This window comes from Pelobates fuscus, chromosome 7 (assembly GCF_036172605.1).
Source record: "Pelobates fuscus isolate aPelFus1 chromosome 7, aPelFus1.pri, whole genome shotgun sequence".
In the NCBI taxonomy this organism is placed as follows: Eukaryota; Metazoa; Chordata; class Amphibia; order Anura; family Pelobatidae; genus Pelobates; species Pelobates fuscus.
Genome location: NC_086323.1, coordinates 27,198,641 through 27,224,322, shown reverse-complemented (window position 1 = coordinate 27,224,322; position 25,682 = coordinate 27,198,641). Strand labels below are relative to the sequence as shown.

At 39.1% G+C, this 25,682-nt stretch overlaps 2 protein-coding genes across 11 annotated transcripts in view; one reads left to right on the top strand and one right to left on the bottom strand.

Moving 5' to 3' along the window:
• The window catches only part of CC2D1B (coiled-coil and C2 domain containing 1B), a 52,693-nt gene extending 44,331 nt beyond the window's left edge, over nucleotides 1-8,362 (top strand). For all 7 annotated transcript variants that reach the window (XM_063427829.1, XM_063427836.1, XM_063427834.1 and 4 more), the window contains 9 exons: nucleotides 67-125; nucleotides 348-464; nucleotides 942-1,015; nucleotides 1,107-1,165; nucleotides 1,263-1,314; nucleotides 1,902-2,001; nucleotides 3,754-3,847; nucleotides 4,251-4,379; nucleotides 6,576-8,362. In XM_063427829.1, coding sequence (XP_063283899.1) covers nucleotides 67-125; nucleotides 348-464; nucleotides 942-1,015; nucleotides 1,107-1,165; nucleotides 1,263-1,314; nucleotides 1,902-2,001; nucleotides 3,754-3,847; nucleotides 4,251-4,379; nucleotides 6,576-6,578 — 687 coding nt within the window. In that variant the 3' untranslated portion in view covers nucleotides 6,579-8,362. The remainder of the gene's footprint in view (nucleotides 1-66; nucleotides 126-347; nucleotides 465-941; nucleotides 1,016-1,106; nucleotides 1,166-1,262; nucleotides 1,315-1,901; nucleotides 2,002-3,753; nucleotides 3,848-4,250; nucleotides 4,380-6,575) is intronic.
• A 5,331-nt stretch (nucleotides 8,363-13,693) lies between these two features.
• The window catches only part of ZFYVE9 (zinc finger FYVE-type containing 9), a 74,787-nt gene continuing 62,798 nt past the window's right edge, over nucleotides 13,694-25,682 (bottom strand). For all 4 annotated transcript variants that reach the window (XM_063427823.1, XM_063427825.1, XM_063427826.1 and 1 more), the window contains 9 exons: nucleotides 25,349-25,573; nucleotides 25,152-25,234; nucleotides 24,587-24,691; nucleotides 22,752-22,902; nucleotides 21,680-21,760; nucleotides 20,155-20,317; nucleotides 18,754-18,859; nucleotides 17,660-17,836; nucleotides 13,694-14,486 (listed from right to left, as the gene is read on the bottom strand). In XM_063427823.1, the coding sequence (XP_063283893.1) occupies nucleotides 14,325-14,486; nucleotides 17,660-17,836; nucleotides 18,754-18,859; nucleotides 20,155-20,317; nucleotides 21,680-21,760; nucleotides 22,752-22,902; nucleotides 24,587-24,691; nucleotides 25,152-25,234; nucleotides 25,349-25,573 (1,253 nt within the window). In that variant the 3' untranslated portion in view covers nucleotides 13,694-14,324. The remainder of the gene's footprint in view (nucleotides 14,487-17,659; nucleotides 17,837-18,753; nucleotides 18,860-20,154; nucleotides 20,318-21,679; nucleotides 21,761-22,751; nucleotides 22,903-24,586; nucleotides 24,692-25,151; nucleotides 25,235-25,348; nucleotides 25,574-25,682) is intronic.

Here is a 25,682-nt window from a genome sequence, read left to right as displayed (position 1 = left end):
CGCATCAGGTTTTAGCTGATTTTAAAATATAACCTTGATTCTAATCTTTGACTTCTTCTTTCATAGAAATGCTTGCGTTACTCCAAACAGTTTACACAAATGGGCAATGTCACAGAAACAACCAGGTAAGTGTTCCAAAGTAATTTTTATTTGAAAAAGTATCATCTTATTCCTTAACAATAGGAGTGTCTGTTTCAAACATTTTGTATGAATCACGATTACCCAGAGTAACAATTTGCATGTATGTTAATCCTGTGTTATCGTAAACGTTTGAACGTAGGTTGCCATGTTTGTTTATGCGGTGTCTGTAGATTGTCCTTTCTAAACCCGCCTTATTTTTGAGGCAGGTTTGAGAAAATGGCTGAGGACTGCAAGAAAAACTGTTCCATTTTGCAGCTGTCACAAGCTCAGGGCTTAGACCCTCCACCTTATCACTTTGAAGACAAAACTTTGAAGATTGTCAGGTAATAAAATGGCTTGAAGTGAGACTGTTGGTAATAGAAAAATTCCATAAGTTACCTTCAGATCGCTATTCATTTCATCTTCGTAAGCTGTACTAAGTTTAGATGGGATTACCAGTTACAATCTGCCAGTTTAGAGGCATGACGGCAGCCATCTTTGAATAGTATCACAATTTACAAATCTTCAGTAACCGTTACTGCGATAAATATAATGTTTTGTCAACATCCAATCAGAGTTTGTGATTTGAAGTGTAGCTCACAGCATCCCACTGTGCATGGAATAGGGAATGGTTCTATTAGCTATGTGGTGATGCTCTGCCCAACGCTTGTAGGAAATATTTAACAAGTAGGTTGACATTTGACAACACGAGATCTGAAAGTTGCTGAAGAGCAGGTCATGCAGGAGAATCTTTTTATTTCATGGTCTGGGCACACGATGCTGGTTTATCTTTGTTTTGTTTGCACTTCTTCTTTTCTCAGGGTTTTCTCGGAGCTGAGTAGCACAGAAATGCTTCTTATAGTCGTCCGAGGAATCAACCTGCCCGCTCCGTCAGGTGAGGAGTTTTCTATGACTTTTACCTTCAAACCTGTGTCTGAAATGGAGTCGCCATGTTGGTTCATTTTGTGATTCTCTTTCCTTGACAGGCACAGCACCCAATGATTTAAACGCGTTTGTTAAATTTGAATTCCCTTACCCAAGTACGGTAAGAAACATTCCTGAGAGAGTGCGTGTAATGTAAAGAACGTATTGCGTCTATACATAGAGCGAGATTTATTCACAAGTCACTGTTTGTTTTCCAGGAACAGCCTCAGAAGAATAAAACCTCCGTTATTAAAAACACCAATTCTCCTGGTACGTTGCTGTAACCGCAGCTGTGTGTTTTAGCAACTAAATATTGCAGCCTGACGACGCCATTCACCTTCTCCAGAAATAGACATTTTCAGTATCACGGGACACGGGATTGTCATCATCCAGATATACCGACACGTTGTGTTGTGTTAATTACTTTAGAAAAAAAATTATCCCCTCAAACTGTGTGTTTTAAAAAAGAAAATTGGGAAGTAGAGGGTTTAAAAAAAATATTTTATTGAGGGTCTTGCCTTGTTTATTGGGATTGGGGGGGGGGGGGGTGTTCCCTTTAACTCTAACTTATGATACTGAAATATCTCTTTAGAGGTATAGAAGTATAGGCTTAACAGACAAAAATATAAAGAGAAAATATGAGTTTAATAAATATTTTGGAAGGGCCTTGACTTTTATTCAAATCAGTTTTTAGCAGAGCTCCCAATTTTCTGTGTTGAAGGGTTAATATGCCGTATATCCCTTGGTATAATCCTTTTTTTATTTTATTTATTTTTTTATGTTGTTTGACCATGTTTTTCTATATGATCTGTATAAATTAAATTGTGTTTCTCTCTCGTTCTATTTTTTGGGGGCAGAGTATGAACAGTCTTTTAAATTAAACATCAACCGTAACCACAGAGGCTTTAAGCGAGTCGTTCAGACCAAAGGCGTGAAGTTTGAAATCTTTAACAAAGGGTGAGGCTTCTCTTCTGTATCTGTTTTTTTTCTGTGGCCAGCCGTACTATGCCCCGGTGTTTAGTACAGAGTGGCAGACAGGCACGTTTGGATGTTGTTTTAATAGCTAAAATATTGTGATCGTTATTTTTATATAATATTTGTTATTTTATTTATACAACATCTTTGTGTGTGAGCTTTGGATGTCCCTAGAAGCAGCAGGAGTTGCCACTAATTCTACAGGAAGCTACATGGAGTTTCTTGCAATGCTCAGCCACTCCTTTTAGGCATTCACATAATTGAGCTTGCAGATGGCCGTGTGCACCAGATCACAGCTGGTATACAGTTTTTGAGTATTGGGTACAAAATAATTACCCAATTCTTCAATTCTTCATTCGTTATTTTGTATCAAGGGATTTTTTTTGTATGTATAATGTGTTGTTAGGGATACATTCGGCACCATAACTGCTAAAATGAATTGACACTGAATGGAGGCACAGTGCCAGGAGCCCTCAGGCACTATAAGCAATTCAATGAGATTAAATTGTTATAGTGCCTACATTGTACCTTTTCAAATAACCTCTAGCAGGAGTACAGACGCAACTAAATGAATGGGTAACACAACCTCTTCCATTGTTTTATGTAATTACTGAGCTGCCATTAGCTGCTGGGCTGCCTGAGATCATTATCCATCCGGTACAAAGTAAATTAATGAGAGTGAGCTTGTGTCCACCTACACCACCTGCTTTTACAAAGGTTTTGCAGATGAATGTATCGCTTGCCTTATTCATAGCACAGAGTCCTGAATTGTACGGAGTTGAAATCCAAATGCTAAATTTGCCTAAATATCGACCATTTCAATTTCCGTTAGCTGCCATTATGAGTTTATCAAAGTAAACGCCTGCGCACTCGCTATATTTGTGAGCATACTTTTATTCAAAGCAACATATAAAGAAGATCAATGAAAGCACTTCCTGTTCAATTTGGGAGAGGAGGCAGAAACGGCATGAGACGTGATGGTGTCATATTCTCGGCCGTGTAAGTGCTGAGGCACAATGCCTAAACAACCACAATAGCCCTGCTTTGCTCCCCCCAATGGGAGACTAAGTGATATTGTGCAGGAGATGTGACTAAAAATGAAAAAGTCCATAATGCGGACAGTCACTCCCGATAGAAGGTTCTCACATTACAACACATTCTGGAACCCAAACCGCTGTTGCCAATGGCAACACTATATACAAATGTCCCCTCTCGTGGCACAAATGCTGAATCCCACTTTCTATGTTTGTGCTTGTTAAAGGCTCCGCAGCAGAGCCGTAACGTTACTTTTACTAATAGACTGCACAATAATACAACTCCTAGTGGTGTGCTGTATCCGGGTCTCGCCCAAACTGCCTGGCTGCACCTGAATGTTCAGGATTGTAAAGTGTGTGCAATCTCTTTGATGCAATTCTGGGTTTAGTAAATAAGATCTTCAGGTTGTAATCTCATATCAGTAGTAAAAAAAACTCCTATTTTGGAGGTCTCTGCTTAAACGAATTGCCGTTTTTGTCTTCTAATCATATTACACGATGTGACCCATTGAGTTAATAGAGAAGGATCTGCACACCGTAGACTCCTGGTGCATGTTTACATACAAACAAAGAATGAGACAACTCTTGTGTTTACACAAACCTATTGTACAAAATGCAAATAATGTTCTGCAAACCTCTCTCTGTTATTTAAATCCTCTGCCTGTTCGTTTTACACTGCGTCTCTCCGTCTTCACCACAGGGTGTTTTTGCTGAAGAGCGATAAACAGATTGGCACGGCAAATGTAAAACTGGACAAGTTAGAATCTCAGTGTGAAATCCGGGAAATCGTGGAGGTAAAATCTAGCCTAGACTGAAACCCGCATTACACCAGTGATGGCTAACCTTGACACCATTAATTGTTTCAGGACTACATTCCCATGATGCTCAGCTAGCTTTTAGAGTCTAAAAGCTAGCTGAGCATCATGGGAAATGTAGTCCAGGAACAATTTATAGTGTCAAGGTTAGCCATCACTGCCCTACACTTCTCCTTGTTAAAGTTACAACTGTTCATTTAAAGTGATAATGGCTCCTAAAACCGTCAATGTATAATCTACCCTAAAGATTAACCCCAGTCCCATTATTTTGTGCTCTAATCTGAAATCACTGCATGTGGTGTCCATCCATTCCATAAATATAGTGCTTAATCAAACCGTGTTGGAGATTCCTCATATTGCATTACAATATGTTTTGGTTTAGGTTTTTGATGGCAGAAAACAGACCGGTGGAAAACTAGAAGTTAAAGTCCGGCTGAGAGAGCCCCTCAACGGTCAGGACCTTCAGACAGTGACAGAAAAGTGGCTGATACTGGGTCAGATTCCTCGGAAGGTAGTTATTGTTTTGCATTATGTGTGTCCCCCTCATAGATCTAAAAGACGTTTTAGTGAGCTGCAGTACAAGCCCAGCTTGGACAAAAAAAAAAACACTTTTATATTCTACAATTAAAAAAAAAAAAAGCGCTTTATGGACCATATCTGTAAGATCTGCTTGCTTTTATTGCAGAACATAATTTCATAATCTGCGTCTGTGACTTAGGATTTCTTGCCATTTGCCCCTTAAACATTTATTTTCTATTGTTTTCGTTGTCCCAACTGCTTTTAGGAGCAGATTTGTCAAATTAAATCAAAGATGAATAAGGCATGATCATAATTAAAAATGTAATGCGGTGTGTTCAATTCCAAAGTTCACTATGACGAGTGTGTTTATATCATTTTTATAGTATAATTTCTGTAAGGTGATGGCAAATGGTGTAGGTTGGGCTTACTGAAAGAAACAAACCCCACTACGTCTTTATTCTGCTTTCCCCGTTTGTAGTGTAACCAAGAACAGGAAGGAAATATTAAAGAGAAAGCAACACAGTAACTGAAAGTACGAACAGAAGTTATGAGTATAAACTATACGATGGTGGCAGCCTATGAAGAAGCCAATATGTAGAGAAAGTCCATGCACAGCCATCAGCATTGCACCTAACCATGGTGTCCAAGTCTCCCAACACAGACATTCCAACAGTAGAATTTTTAAAGATTGCTTAATAACTAACAAAGTTATCTATGGCTTGTGCTGTTCAAAAAGAAAAAATATATATTTTTATTTTTTTTCTTGATGTGTCATATGGCACACTGTGAAGGCACAGGATGCTATAAAAAGGATTCCCAAGCACACATTCCTCTTATTAGATGCTCATTTGTGCTTAGAGCATTATGGGTAGAGGTTGGCCTGCAGGCAGGGTAGTGTTATGGGGTTAAATGTGTTCATACTTGCCTCCGCACTCCTGTCCCCACTGAACAGGGGTGAGCGAATAGAGAGCTTTCATTTATGAATAACACGGCAGTTCAAATTCTGTTGGGACAGATTCACTTTAAATACCTCTTTAAGCAGCCAGTATAATTTATCATAATGATAAAGGAGACTACTTTAAGAAAAATTTAAAATACATCCTCTCCAGTCCTGTGGTGGTTGCGGGTGTAATTCCAATATATCCATGCCCTACCCTACGTTATTGACTCTGCCTAGGGACATTTCCTGATGCAGACTGCATCTCTCCTATTGCTACAATAATATTAATTCAAGGTGACAGCTGACATTCATACTCTAACAAAGTGTGACATGCACTCAGCAGAAGAATAGCACAGCTGGAGTTGTGGCAGAACAGGAGAACCTCTGGTCGAAGGGTTCTCCTGTCCTCTTGTCACTCAAGTTTTGGCATGTAAGTGCATTCTAAGCATTGGACCTTATTTGTTTGTTATTGTGAGACATATATTTGCTAACGATTCTCTTAGCACAAACTAAAAATAAAATGTTAGTCCCTTTAAGGTAATGGACAACTATGTGCCCCATTACACAAGAACTTTAAAACTGCCCTACAGCCCACCATTCTAAGATCCCCTGTGTATAGTGTTTAGTTTCCACACATCCTTTGTAGATACATATACAGTGATGCAGACATTTCTATGTATTTCCCCCACTCACAAACCTGTGTCTGGTTAACTACACTTATGCAATTATTTATTTAACATAAAATCTGTTACAAACATGCATATGGCAGATGTTTTCTGAACTATGGTGATTGGCAGGTAGTGCTTTATCAGTAAAACAGATTGCAGCAGCACTTAGTGTCCTGGACCGTGTCATCATGTTGTGATGCTTGGGGCCAGGGGTTGCCCAGGCTTTGCCAAGAGACCACAAACTAACCTAATTTGCAGGGTACATGTTCTGGCTGTGCCAGGACAGGAAGGAATGCAGTGTAAGTTGGCAAAACAAACATTTACCAATTTAGAAAAGACAAAAAAAAAAAAAAAACACATTTAGACAAGCTGCTTTACATTTTCTACCATCTCCCTCCATGACTGTAATGTTGGGTGAGTGATACATTCTAGATTTACAAGACCGCAGCCGTTCTGGGATTCCCCATGGAGATTATACACACTGTATTAATAATTCTTTAAACTTGAGACGTGTACTTACTTCAAGGATAAGTGAAATTTCAGCTGTTTCATATGTACTTTTTCTCCCCCTTGTTAACAGTAAGGAAAGCACTAGGAGTGGAAGGCAGCCTAGAGATGGAGACGTTGCCTTTTTAAATAAACTCCTCATGTGCCACCAGTATGATCTTCCGGCCAGGAAGGAGATCGGAGGGGTTGCATACCAAAGACTCATTAGTATCTCCTATAGCAAAGCAGCACGTCAGAAAATGCATCAGCCGCAGAGAGACTAAATTACTTAACTTTACATAGCAATGCAGAATGTCCGCAACTCCCAGACTGCACTGACCGCAAGACCTTATTAACCATACAACCGCAGAGCTTTGTGGCACCAGGATGGCATTGTGTGCCCACACTGGCTTCTTGTGTTGAATGTAAACTGAAACCAACGTTATGGAGACTCATGCACAAATCCGATGAGGATTCTGAATGTCTTGCAGTACAACATGCTGCTCTAATAACTGTCAGATGGGCAAAGTCCCGGATCACCGGCCCCTTGGAAAAGAAGGAGGCTAACAGATGATGGTACGATACTTTGCATAACATGGTACCTGAGAAAGCTGACGATTGTAAATGTGCTGCTGTACCAGGTGCTGAAATCTGCAAATATATCATTTTACAATTAACATTATCACTAATCCATGTTAACTGCACACACCAAATGTCCTCAGCTGACAGACGGGATGGAGGTCTAATTTATAAACGGGATACATGTTTTACACTGGCTGCTTCAAATTAAATACAGTGGTTTTTTTTTGTTTTATCCCCGTCAGACCCAGACCCACTATAGTTTCCTGGACAATCCTCTTCATAAGTTCATGAAAAGTGCTCCCTGCAGTATGTGGCATTAATATTCTGCAAGAAATTGCCGTTCTGGGTGGAGGTTTTTTCTCCCTTCCTACAGCATACAAAAGCTACATACAGGGTACCACTTTCCATGTGCTGGCCACTAGTACCAAGAAGCAGTAGATATGCTCAGGACAGCTTGGTGAATGTGGCCACCCCAACTTCAAACCACTCGAAATAATCATTTTCAGAGTAGGCTTCAACAGGTCCACAATTGCCCCAGCACATATGAGGGTAAAACTCACTTTATTACTCAGAGAGGTGGTTTTCAACCTGGCAGGGAACGGCTTAACTCTCCAAGTGCCATGGAGACATGCTTACCTACGGCTATGGGCGGAATAGCCTGTTTAAATGAGCATAAATGCAAATTCTGCTCTAAGCCCTAATATTACTTTATGAAGCGGAGAGAAATTTCTAATTAAGCCAATATTAATGCCAAAATGGCTGATCGGCTACCCTGTAAATATACCTTAAAAAAACATGACACTCCCCGGCACTCTAGGGTTTCTAGACGTTTGGAAGCGGCAGAATTCAGAAAGACTCCCCACTTTCCCTGTAAGTGCCTTTTAAACAAATCATTCCGTCAGCTGCCGGTCACAAAGGTTTTATCTGGCAAGTCAGTCCTCTCGCTCTAGCGCAGTCCGCTTTGCGTGCCTTTTTATTTTACTTTGAGTGGCAGGAACTCACGCTGTAAACGAAGGAGGGGAAAAATAGAATAACTGTTGCAGATACATCAGGTCTCCTTTAGCAGGAGCAGATCCTGCCTTTGTATTCAATGCATTGCAGACTGGTGGCTAGTGGCTGCAGCAAAGTCATTCATTACCTTATTTATTTCTGCATTGTTGTAAGAAAGTAGCCTGTGCCACGTGTGAATCATTGTTCAGACTGTTAGAAAAAGCCATTTTTATTTATTACACATCTGGCACTTTGTTCGTTAATGGAACTGTTTTATGTATATGGTATTAAATTTAAATGGAGAATCAACTTGTGTGCGTTTTGTATTTAGTCTAATAAAATATATACCATCTCGGAGGAGCTTCCGGCTCCGGCAAATTGTCAAACCATTCGCAAGAGTTTTACTACTTTGGGACAATGGCACTCCAGGCACCATAAACACTACAGTGGACAATAATAATTATTGTGCATGGACTGTTTCATTAACAGCCAAACAAACAATGCTTTGTATGGACACTAATTTATTAGTGTGTGTATATGTGTGTGTGTATGTGTATGTATATATAAAATATATTATATTCAGATGTAATGGACAAGCAAATATAGCAGTGATAAGCCCTTGATTAAAAAGACATCCTGTCCCATCCGGGGAGAGACCAGAAAAGCGGGCCCCAGCTCTCTCCCCTACACAATAACCACTAGTATAAACGGTGGTGGTTACTGTAGGCTAGAATTACCAGATTAGAAACTTGTTTGTCTAAAATGTGAACTTCCTCATTTTAATTCTCTGCCGTTTACAGTTCAGTTCAGCAATCCAACAAGCAGTACATTTGCGTACATGGAATTATTTTTACTTACCTGCACAAGTTGTCTTCAGCCAGGATGTACTCGAGACTCTTTTTGTTGGCAGTGTAGGAAATACAATGTTGTTGCATTACAAAATAAAATATTTTTATTAAAAGGAAAATACATTTTATATTCCAAACCAAAAAAAAGGTCAGGTTACATAATGATATCATAACGCAAGCAATCCATTCTCCTTTGCATTAGAATACGTGAGGTATAGTAAAGACCTTGGTTATTCCAGTGTGGCAGGACTGAATGCCATGCATTAGATCACATGCGGCTATTCTCTCAAACAGCACAAAGACTGTGCGAGACAATGCTGTGTATTCACACACGTGATATTAGTAAAAAATAAACAAATGAACATACAGTAAGCATTTCTCCTTATCCATGTTTTAGAAATGGCACTGCATGTTAAAACAAATGAGCCCTAGACTATTACTATACAAAGATGTCAATGTTTACTATACAGTAACAGTGATGTTTGCATATGGTAATAACATGCAACAAGCATAGTCTTTGTTAAGCCAAAGCTAAGGCATAGATTGCTATATGCTGACACTTCCTGCGCATGGACATTACTCCAGCTCCAGCCATGATATAAACTGGGGCATCTCACCCATCGCTCCACTTTGTGACTAGCACAGAATTATGGGACATGGAGGACTTGACATTTACTTTGTTGCCTTAACCACTCCTCCATTTTGAGATTATATTTATCCTTGAAGGGACAGCAATACTGTAATTGTGATTTTTTTTAAAAAAAAAATTAAAATTTTTTAAACTTGCTGGGATTAATAATTTACACGTTAAACAATATGTACAAATTAAATGACCTATTTTTTATTTTTATTTTTCCAGAACAACTAGCAGACAAGGAGACACAATTTAACTTGCCGCATTTTATTTGTCTGTGTTCTTATGGGCTGAAAACAAGCCATTTAGGCTAGATTGCGATTGGCTCGGTTATATTGTATTCCTCCAATTATTTTACGGATTAACTGCTCACTCTAAAATCTAAGACTTACAGGGGCAGTCTAATTTCTAAGTGAAGTAGTTATGGTGACAAAAGGCTATGGGTGCTGTCCTCCATCCAAATAGTTTTCCTGGCTAATCATGGCAGCATAATGTATGGGTAATTTAATCAAATAATCTCCAAACAATTTGACAAAAAAAATAAAGCATGAGGGTGGGTCAGCACCGATTAGACTACTGGCAGCATTACTACTAGAACTGATCTATAGGCGTATGTTACAGTGCCAATTATATCCACTAAAATGCGCACAAACCATACTTTAACTTGGCATTTGACTTAATTAAAAAAGTCATTCGTATTAAGGCATTCCTAATCATTTAAACCCTACTCTACTGGAGGTGTAGGTAGCAAGTAGCCATTACTAGTACATCATGTTCCCGCATAGCGCCCGATCACTAAGAATTAGATCACATTTTTGCACTCTGTTTGGCACTGACCTCTGCATAAACAAAATTAATCTTCATGGAAATGACAGACTAACACGCAGATAAGATACGGAGGGCTTGGAGGATCAAAAGTAGGACAGGACAAATGGTAAAATCAATGAACAAACCTAAGACAGTTTCACTTCCAATTCCTCATTAAACTGGATGAGGGGTTTGTAAACAAAGAGCCAGGTAGCTCTGTCTGTCAAGGAAGATGTGAAACCATCAAAGAACTTCAATGAATGTTTTATTCCCAAGTTCTCAGGAGAGCCATGGATTGAAACACACACATTACACAGAGAAAAAAACAGGATTCAGGACACACAAGACAGATGGCATGTTTAATTGTCCAAACAGACATCAAAATTACAAAGTCATGTAGGAAATATTTATATGGGGGTCATAATGTCCAGATGTCTGAGGATACAAATCATGGTCTGTATTTATACACCAGTTCAATATCTGTAAACCAGAGATGGAGCATGCTCTGGTACTGGGCAAACCTGGACCTCAGTTCAGTTATATTGGACAGATCCACTCCTCCTTATTGAAACAAATCGATTATTCTAGGAATCGGCTCAGAGTATCAAATAATTACAGATGTTCGCAGGACACTGGTGGGTTGGATAAACGGCATTCTAGTTCTGAGCACCAGGCCCAATTCCCACAATTATTCAAAAACTCAGTTCTCACCTCAAACCCGGCGAGCGTATTCCCATACTAGTCCATATTTTGCGTTAAAACAAATATCTGCATTAAGTTAACTTGTAGGGTATGGAACTCCACCCCACCACCGGAACCGTCTATACTGCTTTGATCATGTATTGGCATTGCTAAATTATTTTCTTTAATACTAAAATTCCAAATCTACAAGCATGAACTTCGAAATAATATGACCAGGATACTAAGCAAAAACATGGACTGTAAGGTCACAGTGCAGCATATGTACTTAAATAACAGCCCTCAGAAGCCCCATTGAAAAATTGGCAGAGACAAGTGAGACTCCATGGAAGAAGCATCTCATAAAATCTCAATGGCTAAGCACCACCATTGCTTCGATTATGTTATGGACTGCGTTACACTTGTTGCTGATTGGACATTGGGTTAAATTGAAGCCAAAGGTACATTACACAGGAAAACTAAAGGGTTACTCCAAGCACCATGACACTTCAGTATTTTGAAACGGTCATGGTGCCTGGAGTCTGTAGGTATGTACAGTGTTTTACTTTGAAATGCTGCCTATACAGAGACTAACCCCTCTGTAACCACCTCCGGCGGTGTCATCAGCCAGACTAGTGTCAGTTCTGTGCCATTTTCGATGCACAGAATGACAGTCATAGTCTGGTAGCAGTCAGCTATCCCATGACTTCCAGCTTATCCAGAAGCACGACACTGTGACCACCAGAGAGGGTTGAAATCAGGTAAGTGGAGCAAACTGTTGCTAAACATTTTTCCCCATTCATGAGAACTTGGTTAGAATACAACTGACATTATAAACACTAGTGGCTATGGACTAACCCTTTAACAGTGCCAATTAAAAAGGGCTATTCACCAAAGTGAACATTCAAGTTAAATGCACAGAGATTTCCAATTTAAGGGCACAATAGCTGAACTGGAAAATATGTCAGCAATACTTTCAGCTCAGCTACTTTGGCCTTGAATTTAAATTCACTTAAAATTCACCTTGAATTCTCACTTCAGAAGATAAAACCCTGTTGGACAGATTTTCCTTTGCTACAGAACTGGCGTTCATGTATAACTGGCAGTATTGTCTTGAGTGGTTTTAAAACTTGTTACCCTGGAATTCTCTTTCTGCCTAGCTCCCATTCCTCTAATAGTTTGAAGATGAATGGCATCAATTAAATGTGAGGTATTTGTTATATAAACTAATTACAAAGAATCATTTTCAGAAGGGAATTCATAAATTCAATATTTTTGTATTTTAATGGTTTTTTTTAGGTATCAAACACAGAGAGGCTCAGAGTTAGCCTCACGCATTGCTGAAGGAACTGCTTATAAAAAGGCAATGTATGGACTATTTTCATTTTCAGGGACTTCAATGTACAAATGGCAAATCCATCCAAAAGGAGTTTCATTTAACCAAAATGCTACACATATGGGCGTAGTTGCTCTAAACAGTATGTGCAGATTTTTATCATGACTTCTTTGGGGGAAGGGGGCATTTTGCTTGAAACACTGCCATTACAGAGTATAACCCCATCTCTGGTAACATCACTGGGGTGCCGTTAGCCAACTCGGAACAAGAGTTCTGGGCTGATTAATGTCAGTTCTGTGAATGGGGACTGGATTAACATCCGGCTTCTGTAGATCCTGGATGTACGTCACCAGAGCAGGAATGACCCTCGGCGCAGATCCGGGTAAGATTGCAAAACAGTTTGCCCCATCACCAGGAAATGGGGCCATAGTACTCCGGGCATCAGAACCACTACAGCAAGACACCGTGATTGTGATGCTCGGAGTAACCCTTTTTTAAAAAGTAACTTTCAAAATGCTACTGTATGTATGATTCGCCTGCCAGACTCAGCTGTGTTCTACACTTTACAAATATCTAGCACAACAGAAACGGCTGGCTTTATATAGACATAATAGTTTGAAGGAATAAAAAAATAAATAAAAATAACCGTATAGTGCTTACATTTAACTACAATGTATCACCAAATTGTATACTAGGTATCGCTCACAATACAATGCTCCATAAAACCTACAGGGATTGTGTATTCAAACAAATGTAAATTAACGATACTCTGAGTGCTGTATAAAAAACAAAGAAAAACAAACAAAAATTGTAGTTTTAAGCTGCTTCAGTAAATGTGAATTTCATTCAGTCCAGAGTGGGGTGCACCGTAAATTTGCAGAGCCCTCTCTACCAACCAAATTCAGTAACAAAAAGACATAAAATCCCACAACTGCAATGAAGAGGCATATTTGGAAACTGGATTTTTTGTTTATATAATAAATAACTTAAATTAAAAAAAAATGCTGAGTAGTTTATGTTAAGCTTTACATATTCTACGAAGAGTTCATGATATTTTAAAACAGTCGTCTGTTTGTATAGCGTTAAGTTTTGTCTCTCACACAGACACCTGTCTGAGCACACGGTAACTAGAAATTCAGTGACACAGATCTGGTTGGGTTTTTGACGTTTACCAGCAGCTAGAATAGCTCTGTAGAGATCTTTAAGGAGCCATTTCTAGTGAAATTTTATGTTGTGGCATGGGATTCTTACAGACAAACAGTGTGTAAACAATAAACCCTTTACCTTCCAGACAGAGCACGAAAGATTATTACTTCACTCTGAAAACAAGTGACTAAATAAGCTCACAACGATTCCATGAGACAGACGTGTTAATGCAAATCTTGTGCGCTTCAGAAAATGTAGAAAAATAATATTGCTGCTCCTGAAGAGAGAGGAGCCAGCCCGAGTGGCAGCGGTGGGAAGCATGCATTTGGGGCAAGGTAGTGGACTTTGTTACTCCAGTCTCTAACTGCGCTAATTGGGCTGTGATGCCATGCACGTTTGCGGGCGTTGCAAATCAAACCGGTTAGGAGGCTCAGGCTGGTCTCCACAATGTAAACTTGAGTAAAACAAACAAAACAAGGCAAGCAGGAGATTGCAGCAATGGTTTGAATGAGGTCAGAGTGAGATTCCTGATTGTATTTTGTTTTAGGGTAATTCTTTGTTTCGTGCTGACAATGAGGGTCTTTCTGCCCATTTTTGAGCCAGTGAGTAGGAAAGATTGCGGCTCTGCATACACTTTGCTGGCATCAGCTCGGACTTCGCCCCTGACAATGCATAGAAGGTTTAAAAGAGTTTCCAGTGACCGCTCTGTGCACCCTGACCTAATACTAGTGTTAGCAAAAAGAAAAGAACGATGAATCCTCCGTGATTAAAGTGCAATTGATCGGATCAGTGGCAGTTAGTGAAGAGACGCCCATGTCTTTCCTATGAGATGTTCTCGAGGAGATAAAAGATGAGTTCCATCGTGACAGGTCCCTCGCTAAGCTGACACATGTCTCCATGGATCACTGGCACCAAGGCACTGTCCAAGTCATTGGTGTATCGGGCAGGCAGGGGCTGTCCATTGCTTCCTGCCTGATAGCCAACCTGCCAAGTAGAACATATAGCGTTTAATGTCAGGGAATAGATACAACGTATATACAGTGCTGGCAACATAACTTCTTCAAACAGGAAGTACTGACCTTCTTCCTCATCAAACATGGCAGCATTTACTTATGTTTTAGCTCCTCCCCTCACAGCAAGACTGTTTAAGCAGGCCTACATTTTTATTTTATGCTCAGCAGGCCAATATTTTTACAGGCCTAGATTTCTGTTACCTGTGCATTTTAGTACATATCCACTTCTTTCATAGAGAGGAAGGTAAAATATTGTTTTGGATCTTCTTGTGTCTCTAAATCAGCATACAAGACCAAGATAGCCTCTCTGTATGAGCGGGATAGCCCTCAGGGATTCAGTATATGTGACTAACATGATCTCTGTATAAGTTAAGACACACCCTTAATATAAGTGAATGGTCTGTGTATGTGAGGTGCTGTTAAAACAAATCCTCAGTATATGTGATTTGTATATTCTGTGTGCAAGATGGTGGTAATTTACAAGCCCAATATATGCACAGCTCTAGTTTATTTAGTATATGCAACTTATAGGAGATCTATGTATGAACAGAAAAGATATATAGCCCAGTTTCACCAGAAAATGAACTATTACTGGGTAAGTACCTAATAAAACGGTGGATTTTCTCCTTCTGTTTTCTATCTAAATGAAGATAGGAGAAACAGGTTGCTTTATACCTTTGTATTCGAGTTCTCCTACCACACGTGTGTTTCAGTATAAGCAATGAACCGCTGTAGATGGATTGTAGGAGACTGGTAATGTTCAGTAGCGGTACGTGGTGATTTCTTCGTGTGCTCATGCATTTACATGAGAGATGTTGCTACTGCCAGGTACCATCTCCTCATTGCTCATGATAATGATTGTGATGTTTTAAATGGGACAATTTTTATCTTCGTATATCTTGCTGATTGCAGGTGTACAGCTTGGGCGATTTATTGGCTCTTATTGGATTTATTGGCTCTAACTCTCTGAAGCAATTACCTGGCTGTTTTTTTATTGGCGTGATTTACTTTGTCAGGGGGGGAATTTGACTTTGATTTAGAGGATGTGAAAACTAGCTATTTGTTTACCAGGTCACAGGATCTGTAGTAATCAGGAATTACTGCAAATATACTATTCCTGGTCAGTTTTATCATTTTCATTCATGTTTCAGACTCCGTGCCCTAGAGTTGGTTTAGAAATTCCTGTAGAAGTGAGTAAAGCATAATCTGTACAAATGAGAGAACATGCTATTTGATTTTATATTTATATTATTTTTACTAGTATTTATATAGCGCCAGCATATTCCGTAGCGCTTTCAAATATTATCAAAGGAGGAGATTTAGCAATAAATGAGACAATTATAATAACTTAGAGGAACAATAGGTTGAAGAGGGCCCTGCTGAATCGAGCTTACAGTCTATAGGAGGTGGGGCATAAAACACATTAGGACAGGAAATGGCAATCAAACAAGGTGGAGTGAAGAAGATCTGGAGGGGAGAGTAGAGTGCTGCCTTTAGGGGAGAGCAAGAGGTAGAGGTTACTCTGGGAGACCATAAGCTTTCCTAAAGAGATGGACTTCTTAAATGATTGAAGACTAGGGGAGAGTCTGATGGCGGTAGGCAGGTTATTCCATAGGAAGGGAGCCGCCGCGAGAAGTCACAGGCAGAGCGGAGAGACCGAGAAGGGACATACCTTTGGATCAGTGAAGAGATAAGAGGAGCTAGAATTGTTCAATGCTTTATAGGTGTGGATTAGAACCTTGAATTGACTCCTGTAGGATACAGGAAGCCAATGTAAGGACTGACAGAGGGGAGAGGTGTGAGAGGAGAGGAAAATCAGTCTGACTGTAGCATTCATTACAGACTGTAGCAGGGCAATACCATCAATGCAAGGGTTTACTAGAGCATGGACAAGGTCCTTAGCATCTTGCGTAAGAAAGGGGCGGATGCGGGCTATGTTTTTAAGGTGGAATCTACAGGTTTACAGATTTGGTAACAGACTGGATGTGAGGCTCAAATTTGAGGCCAGTATCAAATATAACACCAAAACAGCACGCTTGCAAGGATGGGCTGATGTGGGTACCACCAACTTGAAGGGAGAGCGAGAGAGGAGTATCATTATATGTCAGGAATGGCATGCTCTTGGTTCTTAAGGGGTTAAGTATCAGAATTTCCCGGGGACTCGCCTTTTTTTTTTTTATTTTCTCAGACGGAACAATATATATTTACTGCAATAAAGTTCAGACTCATATACTCCATGTAATATTGATGCTGTGTATTGTAAGTATTTTAATTGCCAGTCCAATGTCTCTTCAGTCCCCAGGCCCTTCTACCGGGTTTATTTTTTCATGCATTATTTCATTCGATAAGGAAGTGGTGCAGCTGAATCATCTTTGGACCAATCGCTGTAAATAATTCAAACACCAATGCAAAAATAAACCCTAAAAAGTAAAGTGAAAGTGTACTTAAATGACATCATTATTACCGTCCTTGCTGTAAGTTGTGAAGCTAGTTACAAAGACTGCCTGATGGGGAGGGCATGGATCTATTTATTCTAATTCCAACGTTCTATTTCCTATTCTTTCTGCGGTGAGGGGAGGAGCTAACCCCATGAGTAAATGCTGCCATATATCATGATCAGGAAAAGAAAATTACGGCAAGTATGAAACAATTGTGGTTAAAAACGTATTGATTGATCGATCACTATCTAAAATAACTGAATAATTAGCACAACAAAATCAAACTCAAGAGACAGTATTTTTTTTTTTGTTTAAGAGATGCACAAGAAAATTATGTAAATAAAATCTGTCCTAGTATGTAAAGTAAATTGGAATGTAATTTTACAGATCCGCACCCTTGTATTCTGTGCACACTGTCATTATATAGTGGAGAAATCGATCATAGCTGCATCAGGTTAAAGAAAAGAAAGTAGAATGTTCACAACAACCTGCTTACTGAGTTGGTACCCGGATGGAGAATCTTAAATAGAATGTATCACACTTGTACCATTAGGGAGAGAATATTTCTCCTCCCAAAAGGATTACCCCAACTGTGCTAAAGGAATTCAATGTTAACATTTGACAGTTACAATTTAAAAAAAAAAAAAATACATTTTAAATAGAGAGATGGTAGATATTCTCGGCATTTAGAAATATCACCTATTACCTGGTCTGCATCCAGTGTGACGCGCAGTCCCAGTCTGGTCATTCCGTCCTCCTTTAGTAGTTTGAGGTGCGGACACAGAGCCAGGCAGAAAGATTTGGCCACGTTTTCAGTCAGTCGGCTGTGGTCAGCAGGGTCACTCAGGCCATTCTGCTGCTCTTCATTATCCAAGTAGAAGACCTGTTGATAAAGTTCGGTGAAAGGAGGAGTACAAATAGCTGAATTTGATCATGATAATGGATAGAGAACTTGGCTCAGGGAAAGGCAACAAGTGTAGGTGGTTGTGGAACTACAAATCCAAAGAAGCCATTCAAAGCTTTATTAAACACACAAGAAAAATAATTCCTGGCTACCTATGGAAGTTAACTAGATTTTAACTGCATCCTTTTAGTTATCGGGTTAAAGGAAGGTATAGTAAGATGTTGTCTCCTAGGGGTATCCCTGTCAATTTCTGTTTAACTGATAAGAAGATTTAGAGGTTTTTTTTATGGATGTCACGTAAGAGCAGCTTACCCCTCTCCACTTGGAAGAAACTACATAAAGCCAATAGTGAGGTCTCTAAACTTCATGTATTGGTATAGTAAAACTTCTAACAGATCTCTACACACACGGAAATGTAGGCAGGAATCATTTACTTTCCCTCATTCTATAAAGTGGAATTTTTATATTGTGTGGTTTCCTTCAATATGGTGGCCATTCTTATTGTTGCTAAGCGCATGCACGGTCAGTCAGCATTTGGCACCATTTTTCCTCATTTTAATATGAAGGGATTAAGGGGGAATGATCACTAATGGGATTCATGTCATTTAGCTTTATACTTTAATTTATTTTGGTAAATGTCCAGTTTGGCCTCTTATCAAAACAATAAACATTGCTTAGCAAATATTTATATTTTCAAATACCATGTTAAAAAATATGAATATGAAACTGAGTGCAATAGTCTGCAGCTCTAACCAATATTATTAGAGAAAAGAGAGTACAGAGGCAAGTGTGTTGGAAGACGGTATCACCGACAGAGAGAAAGAAAAAAACTAAATCAAAGTAATGCGGTTTGTGCTCTATTTAAACTATTTCACATCCTGCAGAACGGTATATACCTCTGTCCAGCGGATGATTTTCCCATTGGCTTTATATTCCGATCCATGGAAAATTTTGACGCTTGTTACAGACTCCAATGTTTTTCCATCAATAGGACTGGAAACTCTGAACAGGAATGTAGACAAATAGTGAGAGGTTATTCAGGAATTTAGTGTAAAAGCTGCTTTCCCTTACATTACACGTGTTTATACTCGCTAATCATGCTATTGATACAGTTAAGCAATGTATTAATGTACAGCAGCTTTCTCACACAGCTCAACGGGAATCTGAAAACCACATATGATGGAGTTTGTATAAACCCATACATTCTACGGTTTATAAAGTAATGTGTGACTAGCACATGACAGAAATAATAGCCGATGCATCTAGTGTTCACGTCAGGATGTGATAGTAGTAATTAGTAGATCAGACTTGTTACCAATCTAAGGCAAAACTCGAGCAGTGACCTCTACTGGTGGAAGGACACACACTATGCTGAGCAGCAATGAGCCTAACACAGGAATATTTGATTTATTTAAAAGTAAATCACGTGTTACAAGTGAGCTAAGCATGTCTGCCCAAACGCTGGCACAGCTAAGCGAACACTGCTGGTGTATACTGCCGCAAGCTTCCCAAAAACTTCAGTTAAAGCCTTTATACAGACGTCTCTGATTAGACATAAGATTGTGCCACATGGTCATGAATTATATAGAACAATGCATTTCATTTTATTAAAGAAAATGCAGAACAAATCGCTGTCTTGGTGGCTGACGTGACTAGTGACAAGTCGCTTACTTGTAGAGAAGCACTGGAAGGGCAATGGTTTTTTTTTTGACTAGGCAAAAGTGATAAGAATCCTCAAAAAGGTGTAAAGTGTCCCTCTTGCAGAAAAAGAAGAGGCTCGTACTAGCTTTAAGAGAAAAAAAAAATATTCGTATGCTGGAAAAAAAAATAATAATAATATGAGGCCAAAAGTTTGAATAAAGAGAACTGACCAACCATATGGGGTAGGTGGTAATTCCCATCTGCTTTCCTCCATCCAATGATAACATTTGGGATAAAACCCTCCAGGTCCCCCAAACACATACAAAATGTGACTGTGAGAGATCAGTGGAAAGGCTCACTCGGACTTGTCAAAGTAAATGTGATTAAAACGTTTACCATTTAAAAGTGGAAGATGAGGTGTAATCATCATTAACCTCCAACCATTATATGATAACCTGGGATTTACTGACCTAACCCATTTAAAGTTCGCTTGTAACCATCAACTGTCCTCTTCCTGTACATATGTCTATTATTTCTCCACAGGAATAAGTGAGGGTGAGCTCAGATTTGTAACAATTTGATGTACTTTGGTCTTTTTTCAACCTAGACAACTATGTAAGAGCTAGTGACAGATCGCACCCCAGTTGCAGCCTCACCCTTTATTGAAGTTCTTGTCGTCCTCCACCCATTGCACGTAGACATGTTCCTGTGTCTCCTCGGCATCTGCTTTCCCGCATATAATCGCAAAGTCTTTCATTTCTCTCAGTGCTTGTCTCAACGCATCCATGCTTTCTGCTGTGATCTGCACCATCACCCCATCTGGGAAATAGACACGAGAAGTGGATTTACAAAAGCACAAACACAGAGAACACAGGATGTGTGTACTGTGTATTTCGACTTTATTCTGGCAGTTTAATTCATATTATATATGATTCTTAATCTGGTTTAAAAAGAAGAGCTAGAATGGACAAAGTTTTCACAATTTATTGTGACCATGTATAGGTAAATCAGTTTTAGAGGGACTCTTCAGATCCCTAAAGCACTTTAGCTTGCTGAAAAGCTTTGTGTGTGAAGGGTATGTGGACTTTTTTCAGTTTTCAAAAAGTTCAGATTTCAATAGAAATTGGCACTTTTATAAACTAACCTTGTTACACCCCCCTGGCTGTCAACCAGACAACAGAAAGGCGATTGGACAGCCACAGAAAGTCTGGGCGGGGTTAGAAGAGGAGGGTTTACAAAGGCATCATACAGGAGAACTTCAGGTTTTACAAGCTGTTTTTAGATACAACTCCATGAAAATATGCATAATTAAAGATGTGCACGTTTTTATTTGGGCTATCCCTTCTAAATGAAGATTTTAAAATATTGAGTATTTTGGTAGTGGAGTGTCTTTTTAACAGCAATTACTGTATTTTTCTGTGTATAAGACTGTTTCTTTAACCCCTTAAGGACCAAACTTCTGGAATAAAAGGCAATCATGACGTGTCTCACACGTCATGTGTACTTAAGGGGTTAATCTAAAATTGGGGGTCGTCCTATACATGGAATGTCACTGTGCGGGGCCTAAGCCAAGATGGCGCCTGCAACGTTCCAGTGTGCCACGACCCACACACATACCTGGCCTTCCTACCGCCGACCCACTTCTGAATGCTGTGGCAAAGAGGGAGCTGCAGCAAACGTCAGCATTTACCCCCAACAGAGCTCCAGAGACATACCACACCATAAAAGGGGCAGCCATATTAAGGTTTGCTCCACCTCAGGTAGGTCTTGCTTTCTGATTTATATCAATGGAGAAGGAAATTGGGATCAGAGGGAATACTGCTGTGATGTCCCAGTATGCTCTCACACCACCTGCTGCATTGTGGGAGCTGTTTAAAATATGTATTTCTTAATTCTGGGTTAAAAACAAAAAAAAATAGGGGTCGACTTATACATGGGGGCATCTTATATACGGAAAAATACGGTATATTATTTATAATCACAGAAAGAGAATGTAGAATGTAGTGAATCTCTTCTGCCAGATGTATTTCAGCATACTAGATGTTATTTTGACATTGTCTTTAAGAACCAAAGTTGACATAGGATATACAGCAGAGGTGTTTTTTTTCCCCAAAAATAATTTTCTAATATGGCTACATTTCAGTCCATTTTTATTGGTCTGTATAGGAAATATTTGTATACCTTCTACAATGCTAGACTTGGCCAGGTATCCTGATGAAGTCTTGAGCGCTCCACTAAACACGAAGAAGCTGGCACCAGTTACTGAAATAAATAACATAAAAAATAAAAATAAAAACAATATATTATTTTTTATCTTGAATTGCTTTTATGTCATGTCCTACGAATCTGGCACCAACATTTTGATCTTCTAGCGCTACTCTGTGTCTAAAATTGAGCCAGTCCTTGTGGGTACTACACTGAAACATCAGATATTTCTCTCTCTGATTCACGTGTCAATTTAACATACTGTTTTTCTGTTTTACATTATTATTATTATTATTGTGAGGACTGTTTTTTTTTTTTTATCGCTAAAATAACAGTTACATCTGGTTCGTTTGGTTTTTACATTAGAAGTGAGCTGTGCCGTAATTCTCAGATATTTTATTTCTTAATTGACATGGAATGCCAGGCCACCAATTAAATTAAATCTCACTCGTACAGCTTTGCTTTGCAGTTGAACTAGCCTGGAGCCTCACACAGAAACATTTCAAACAAACACCTGTGCACTCTCAATCAGTACAGTGAGCAGACTTTATTGCAGCAACATCATCATCCAGAACATGGAATGCTACACGAAAAGTGTGTTTGTTTCGTGTTTTTATTTACTTCTCCATTTTTCACCCTCGCAAACTCATCAATAGCATTTACTATGATGAGGGAACGAGGAATGGTCACTTTCAGAAAACTGGCAGTTCTGCTTTACGTATAGAAACAACTCTGAAAATATTAAGGGGTAATAAAAACCCGTAAACTTTTACAACAATCCATAATTCTCCAACTTGATCAACTGATTTCATGTCACCGCGTCCTCCACTGAGCAAATGACCTTCATAGAACATATTGTGTAAAGCCCCATCACCTTTAAGATCTATAAATGTCACTTAAGAACTTTAAACACCAGAGACATTTGAAAACATTTGGAGTTAATTGTTCCCCAGAAGTGATCTATTGATGTTCTTTGCCAAGCTGTATCAGAGACCACGTTAACTGTCTTACATCTCCATGTCCGTTGCCATTACCATGTGGCACTCACCTTTGCGTGGCTGCTTGTGAATGCTGATAGCCTGAGTCTGGTAATTGCCATCATCGTTCTGAACGCACACCAGATGAGAGTCAGCTTTCTGATTAAAACATGCGCCTCCTGCCAAAACATGCTCATTGGATTTATTCATGGCTTTCATCATCTACAAGAAAGAAAAAAAAAAGGCAGGATATGATATACAGAAATAAAAAAAAGGAGCCATAGCACGTGCTTTTAAATAGAACTGAATGAATCTGGAGTAGCACTACAAGAAGAACGAGATCATTTATTTCAAGGGATACATTTATTCAAGAATAAACAGACCATGGATCAAAAATGTGCAAACTGTTATACTCCAATGAGGAAATATAAATCCAAGGTAACACAACTTTCAGGGGCTGGGGAATTCATACATAATTATCAGATTACACTCCCTTTACGGACTCCAACTCAGCAAAACAAATGGAAATCTGATGTAGAGTGTGACATAAACCGTCGGGAAACTAGATTTAACTTGCATAAACAATTGTTAAAATCATCAATACTTGTAGAACAACATTATAAAACACTATCGATGGTACATGGTACCGAGCAGATTGAAACAGATGTTTCCGAACACCTCTTCCATATGCTGGTGCTGTGGTGAGGGCTTTACTGTATATGTGTGGTGGCCCTACGTGATCCTACAAACCTTTCGGACGGCCACCCACCAACTTATCTCCAGTAAACTGGGGCATTCGTTATCTTACCCACCCCAGACTTAGCTTCTCTTAAGATTACCTAATGAGCTGCATAGATGTGAATTGAAGCTAATTATGCATATAGCACTCACAGCTGAACGGCCCACTGCGATTATACCATTGCTATCTAATCTGGTCACAGAAAGAGACAAACAAAGCTCCTATAAAAGGCACTTCCCCATCTCTCATCCCTCACTCGAAACATGGAGATCGGGTACCTAAAGAATTGTATATGTAAAACGTGCATGGAAGTAATTTGATGGGTTTCAGAGCTCGATGGCCCCCCCCCAGGTATTATTTTATATTTTTTACAATTAATTGGTTGGATTACCGCGTCGATGACAACAGATTTTTTTTAGTTCTGATTTTTGGATATAGACTACTACCAGTGAAGGGGGCCCACACTGTTTAATAGACTTTTATCCGTACACTTTGATATAGTTTAACCCTGTCATTTTTTAAATTGACTTTATGTATGATCGATGTTATATATTAATTTCACGTGTATGATTTACAGTGATGCCATGTCTAGTTATGAGACTATGTTGATATGCACTCTTGATGTGACTAAATTTTAATATTTTTTATTGAACAAATAGCTATGTTCATCTCCCCACATATAGTATGTTGTGGTTATAGAGATTTTTGCTGTATGAATATTTTACGAGATCCATTACCACACGTTAACATATCTGGTTGTTTTCATATAAACCTTTTTTGTGTTACTTTGTATTCATAATATTTGATACAAATTGCTTTTTCGTTTACCGCTGGGGTGCAGACTGAAAACGGTGTTGATATTTATTTGGAGCGCTCACATATTAGTTTTAATTTATTGTGTAGCGGATATGCCAGAATATGTGTCAATCTATAGATTACATGATTATCAAACTCGTGTTATTTTTGAGCACTTGTTCCCAATGGAGTGTACATGTCCCTATGAGGAAAGCAGTTATATGTGCTGCTGTTAATCCCCCTCTCCCCTTTTTATATCTCTGTACCCACTTCCCTGCTACATGAAAATTATTAAAACTTTCAAATGGGGTCAGATGTAACGAACGAAACATGATGGATAAACTTTAACAAGGAATCATTTATAATCCATACCTCATTGTATCGATTGCTGGGTATTTTAATGCTGGTTTTTCGAACTTCCATATCCACCACCAGGCCCTGGACCACAGGCAGGGTGTACTGGTAGTTTCGGAAATCCTAGTGAATCAGGAAGCAACAAAGAAATAAAAATTGGAAGGAAAAAGCTTAAGCAACCAAAGTATAAAAAAATAAAAATAAATAACAAACAGGTAATAAATGTGTCTCTAATCAAAGAAATTATCTTATTTCCATGGGGTAGGTCAGGAAAATAAACAAGGGGAAGTTATGAGTGGTCATTATATCTTAGTGACAATATGTGCGTGTATATAGCAGATAACATGAATAGTGCAGGGTTATTCAGTAATGTGATCATTTCAAATTTAAGGTCAAAGTAGCCGATCTAAAAAGCTGAATGGGAGAATTTTATTCTGGCCCTAAATTTGAATTTCACTTTGCGTTCACTTTGCCTTCTCACTTTAGTAATAACAGTTAGTATTCATATTACTTAAAGGTTAATGTAGAATTGGATTAACTAATTAGATCAATGTGCTTAGTGCTTCAACAAACTGACACTTACCGCTAGAACATTAATGATGGTATGGCCGGTCTCCCCAAACAAAGGTTTTCTGAAACGGACACTGAACAGCGGACATGGATATACTAAAAAAATAAAAAATAAAGTCAAAATGTAATACATTTAAACCTATTCATCGCAAACGCCAAACTAAGGAAATACAGACTGAACATCCTTGAAATGGGATCTATTATACTCACATCGATATTCTGCTCCTAAGCGCAGCATGAGCCGTATTGGAAACACTTTAGCCCACGGGGTCTCCCACTTCTGAATAAGAATTCCAAACAGGTACGGCTGGGCCGGTAGAACCAGGTCCTGGAGGGACTGGTAGGTGGGGGTGACATACAAGAATCCACCATGTTCCTTGCTGCCCAGGAAATTCTGGCTCAAGAATGAGTGGCCCAGGTTGCCCACCACATTCCCTAATGATAGATAAGATTCATGCACATATTACAATTAACTGAGTGCATATTAATGCAAAACAAAAAGGATATTAACACAATCACCACTTTTGGTACAATTAAAGAACTA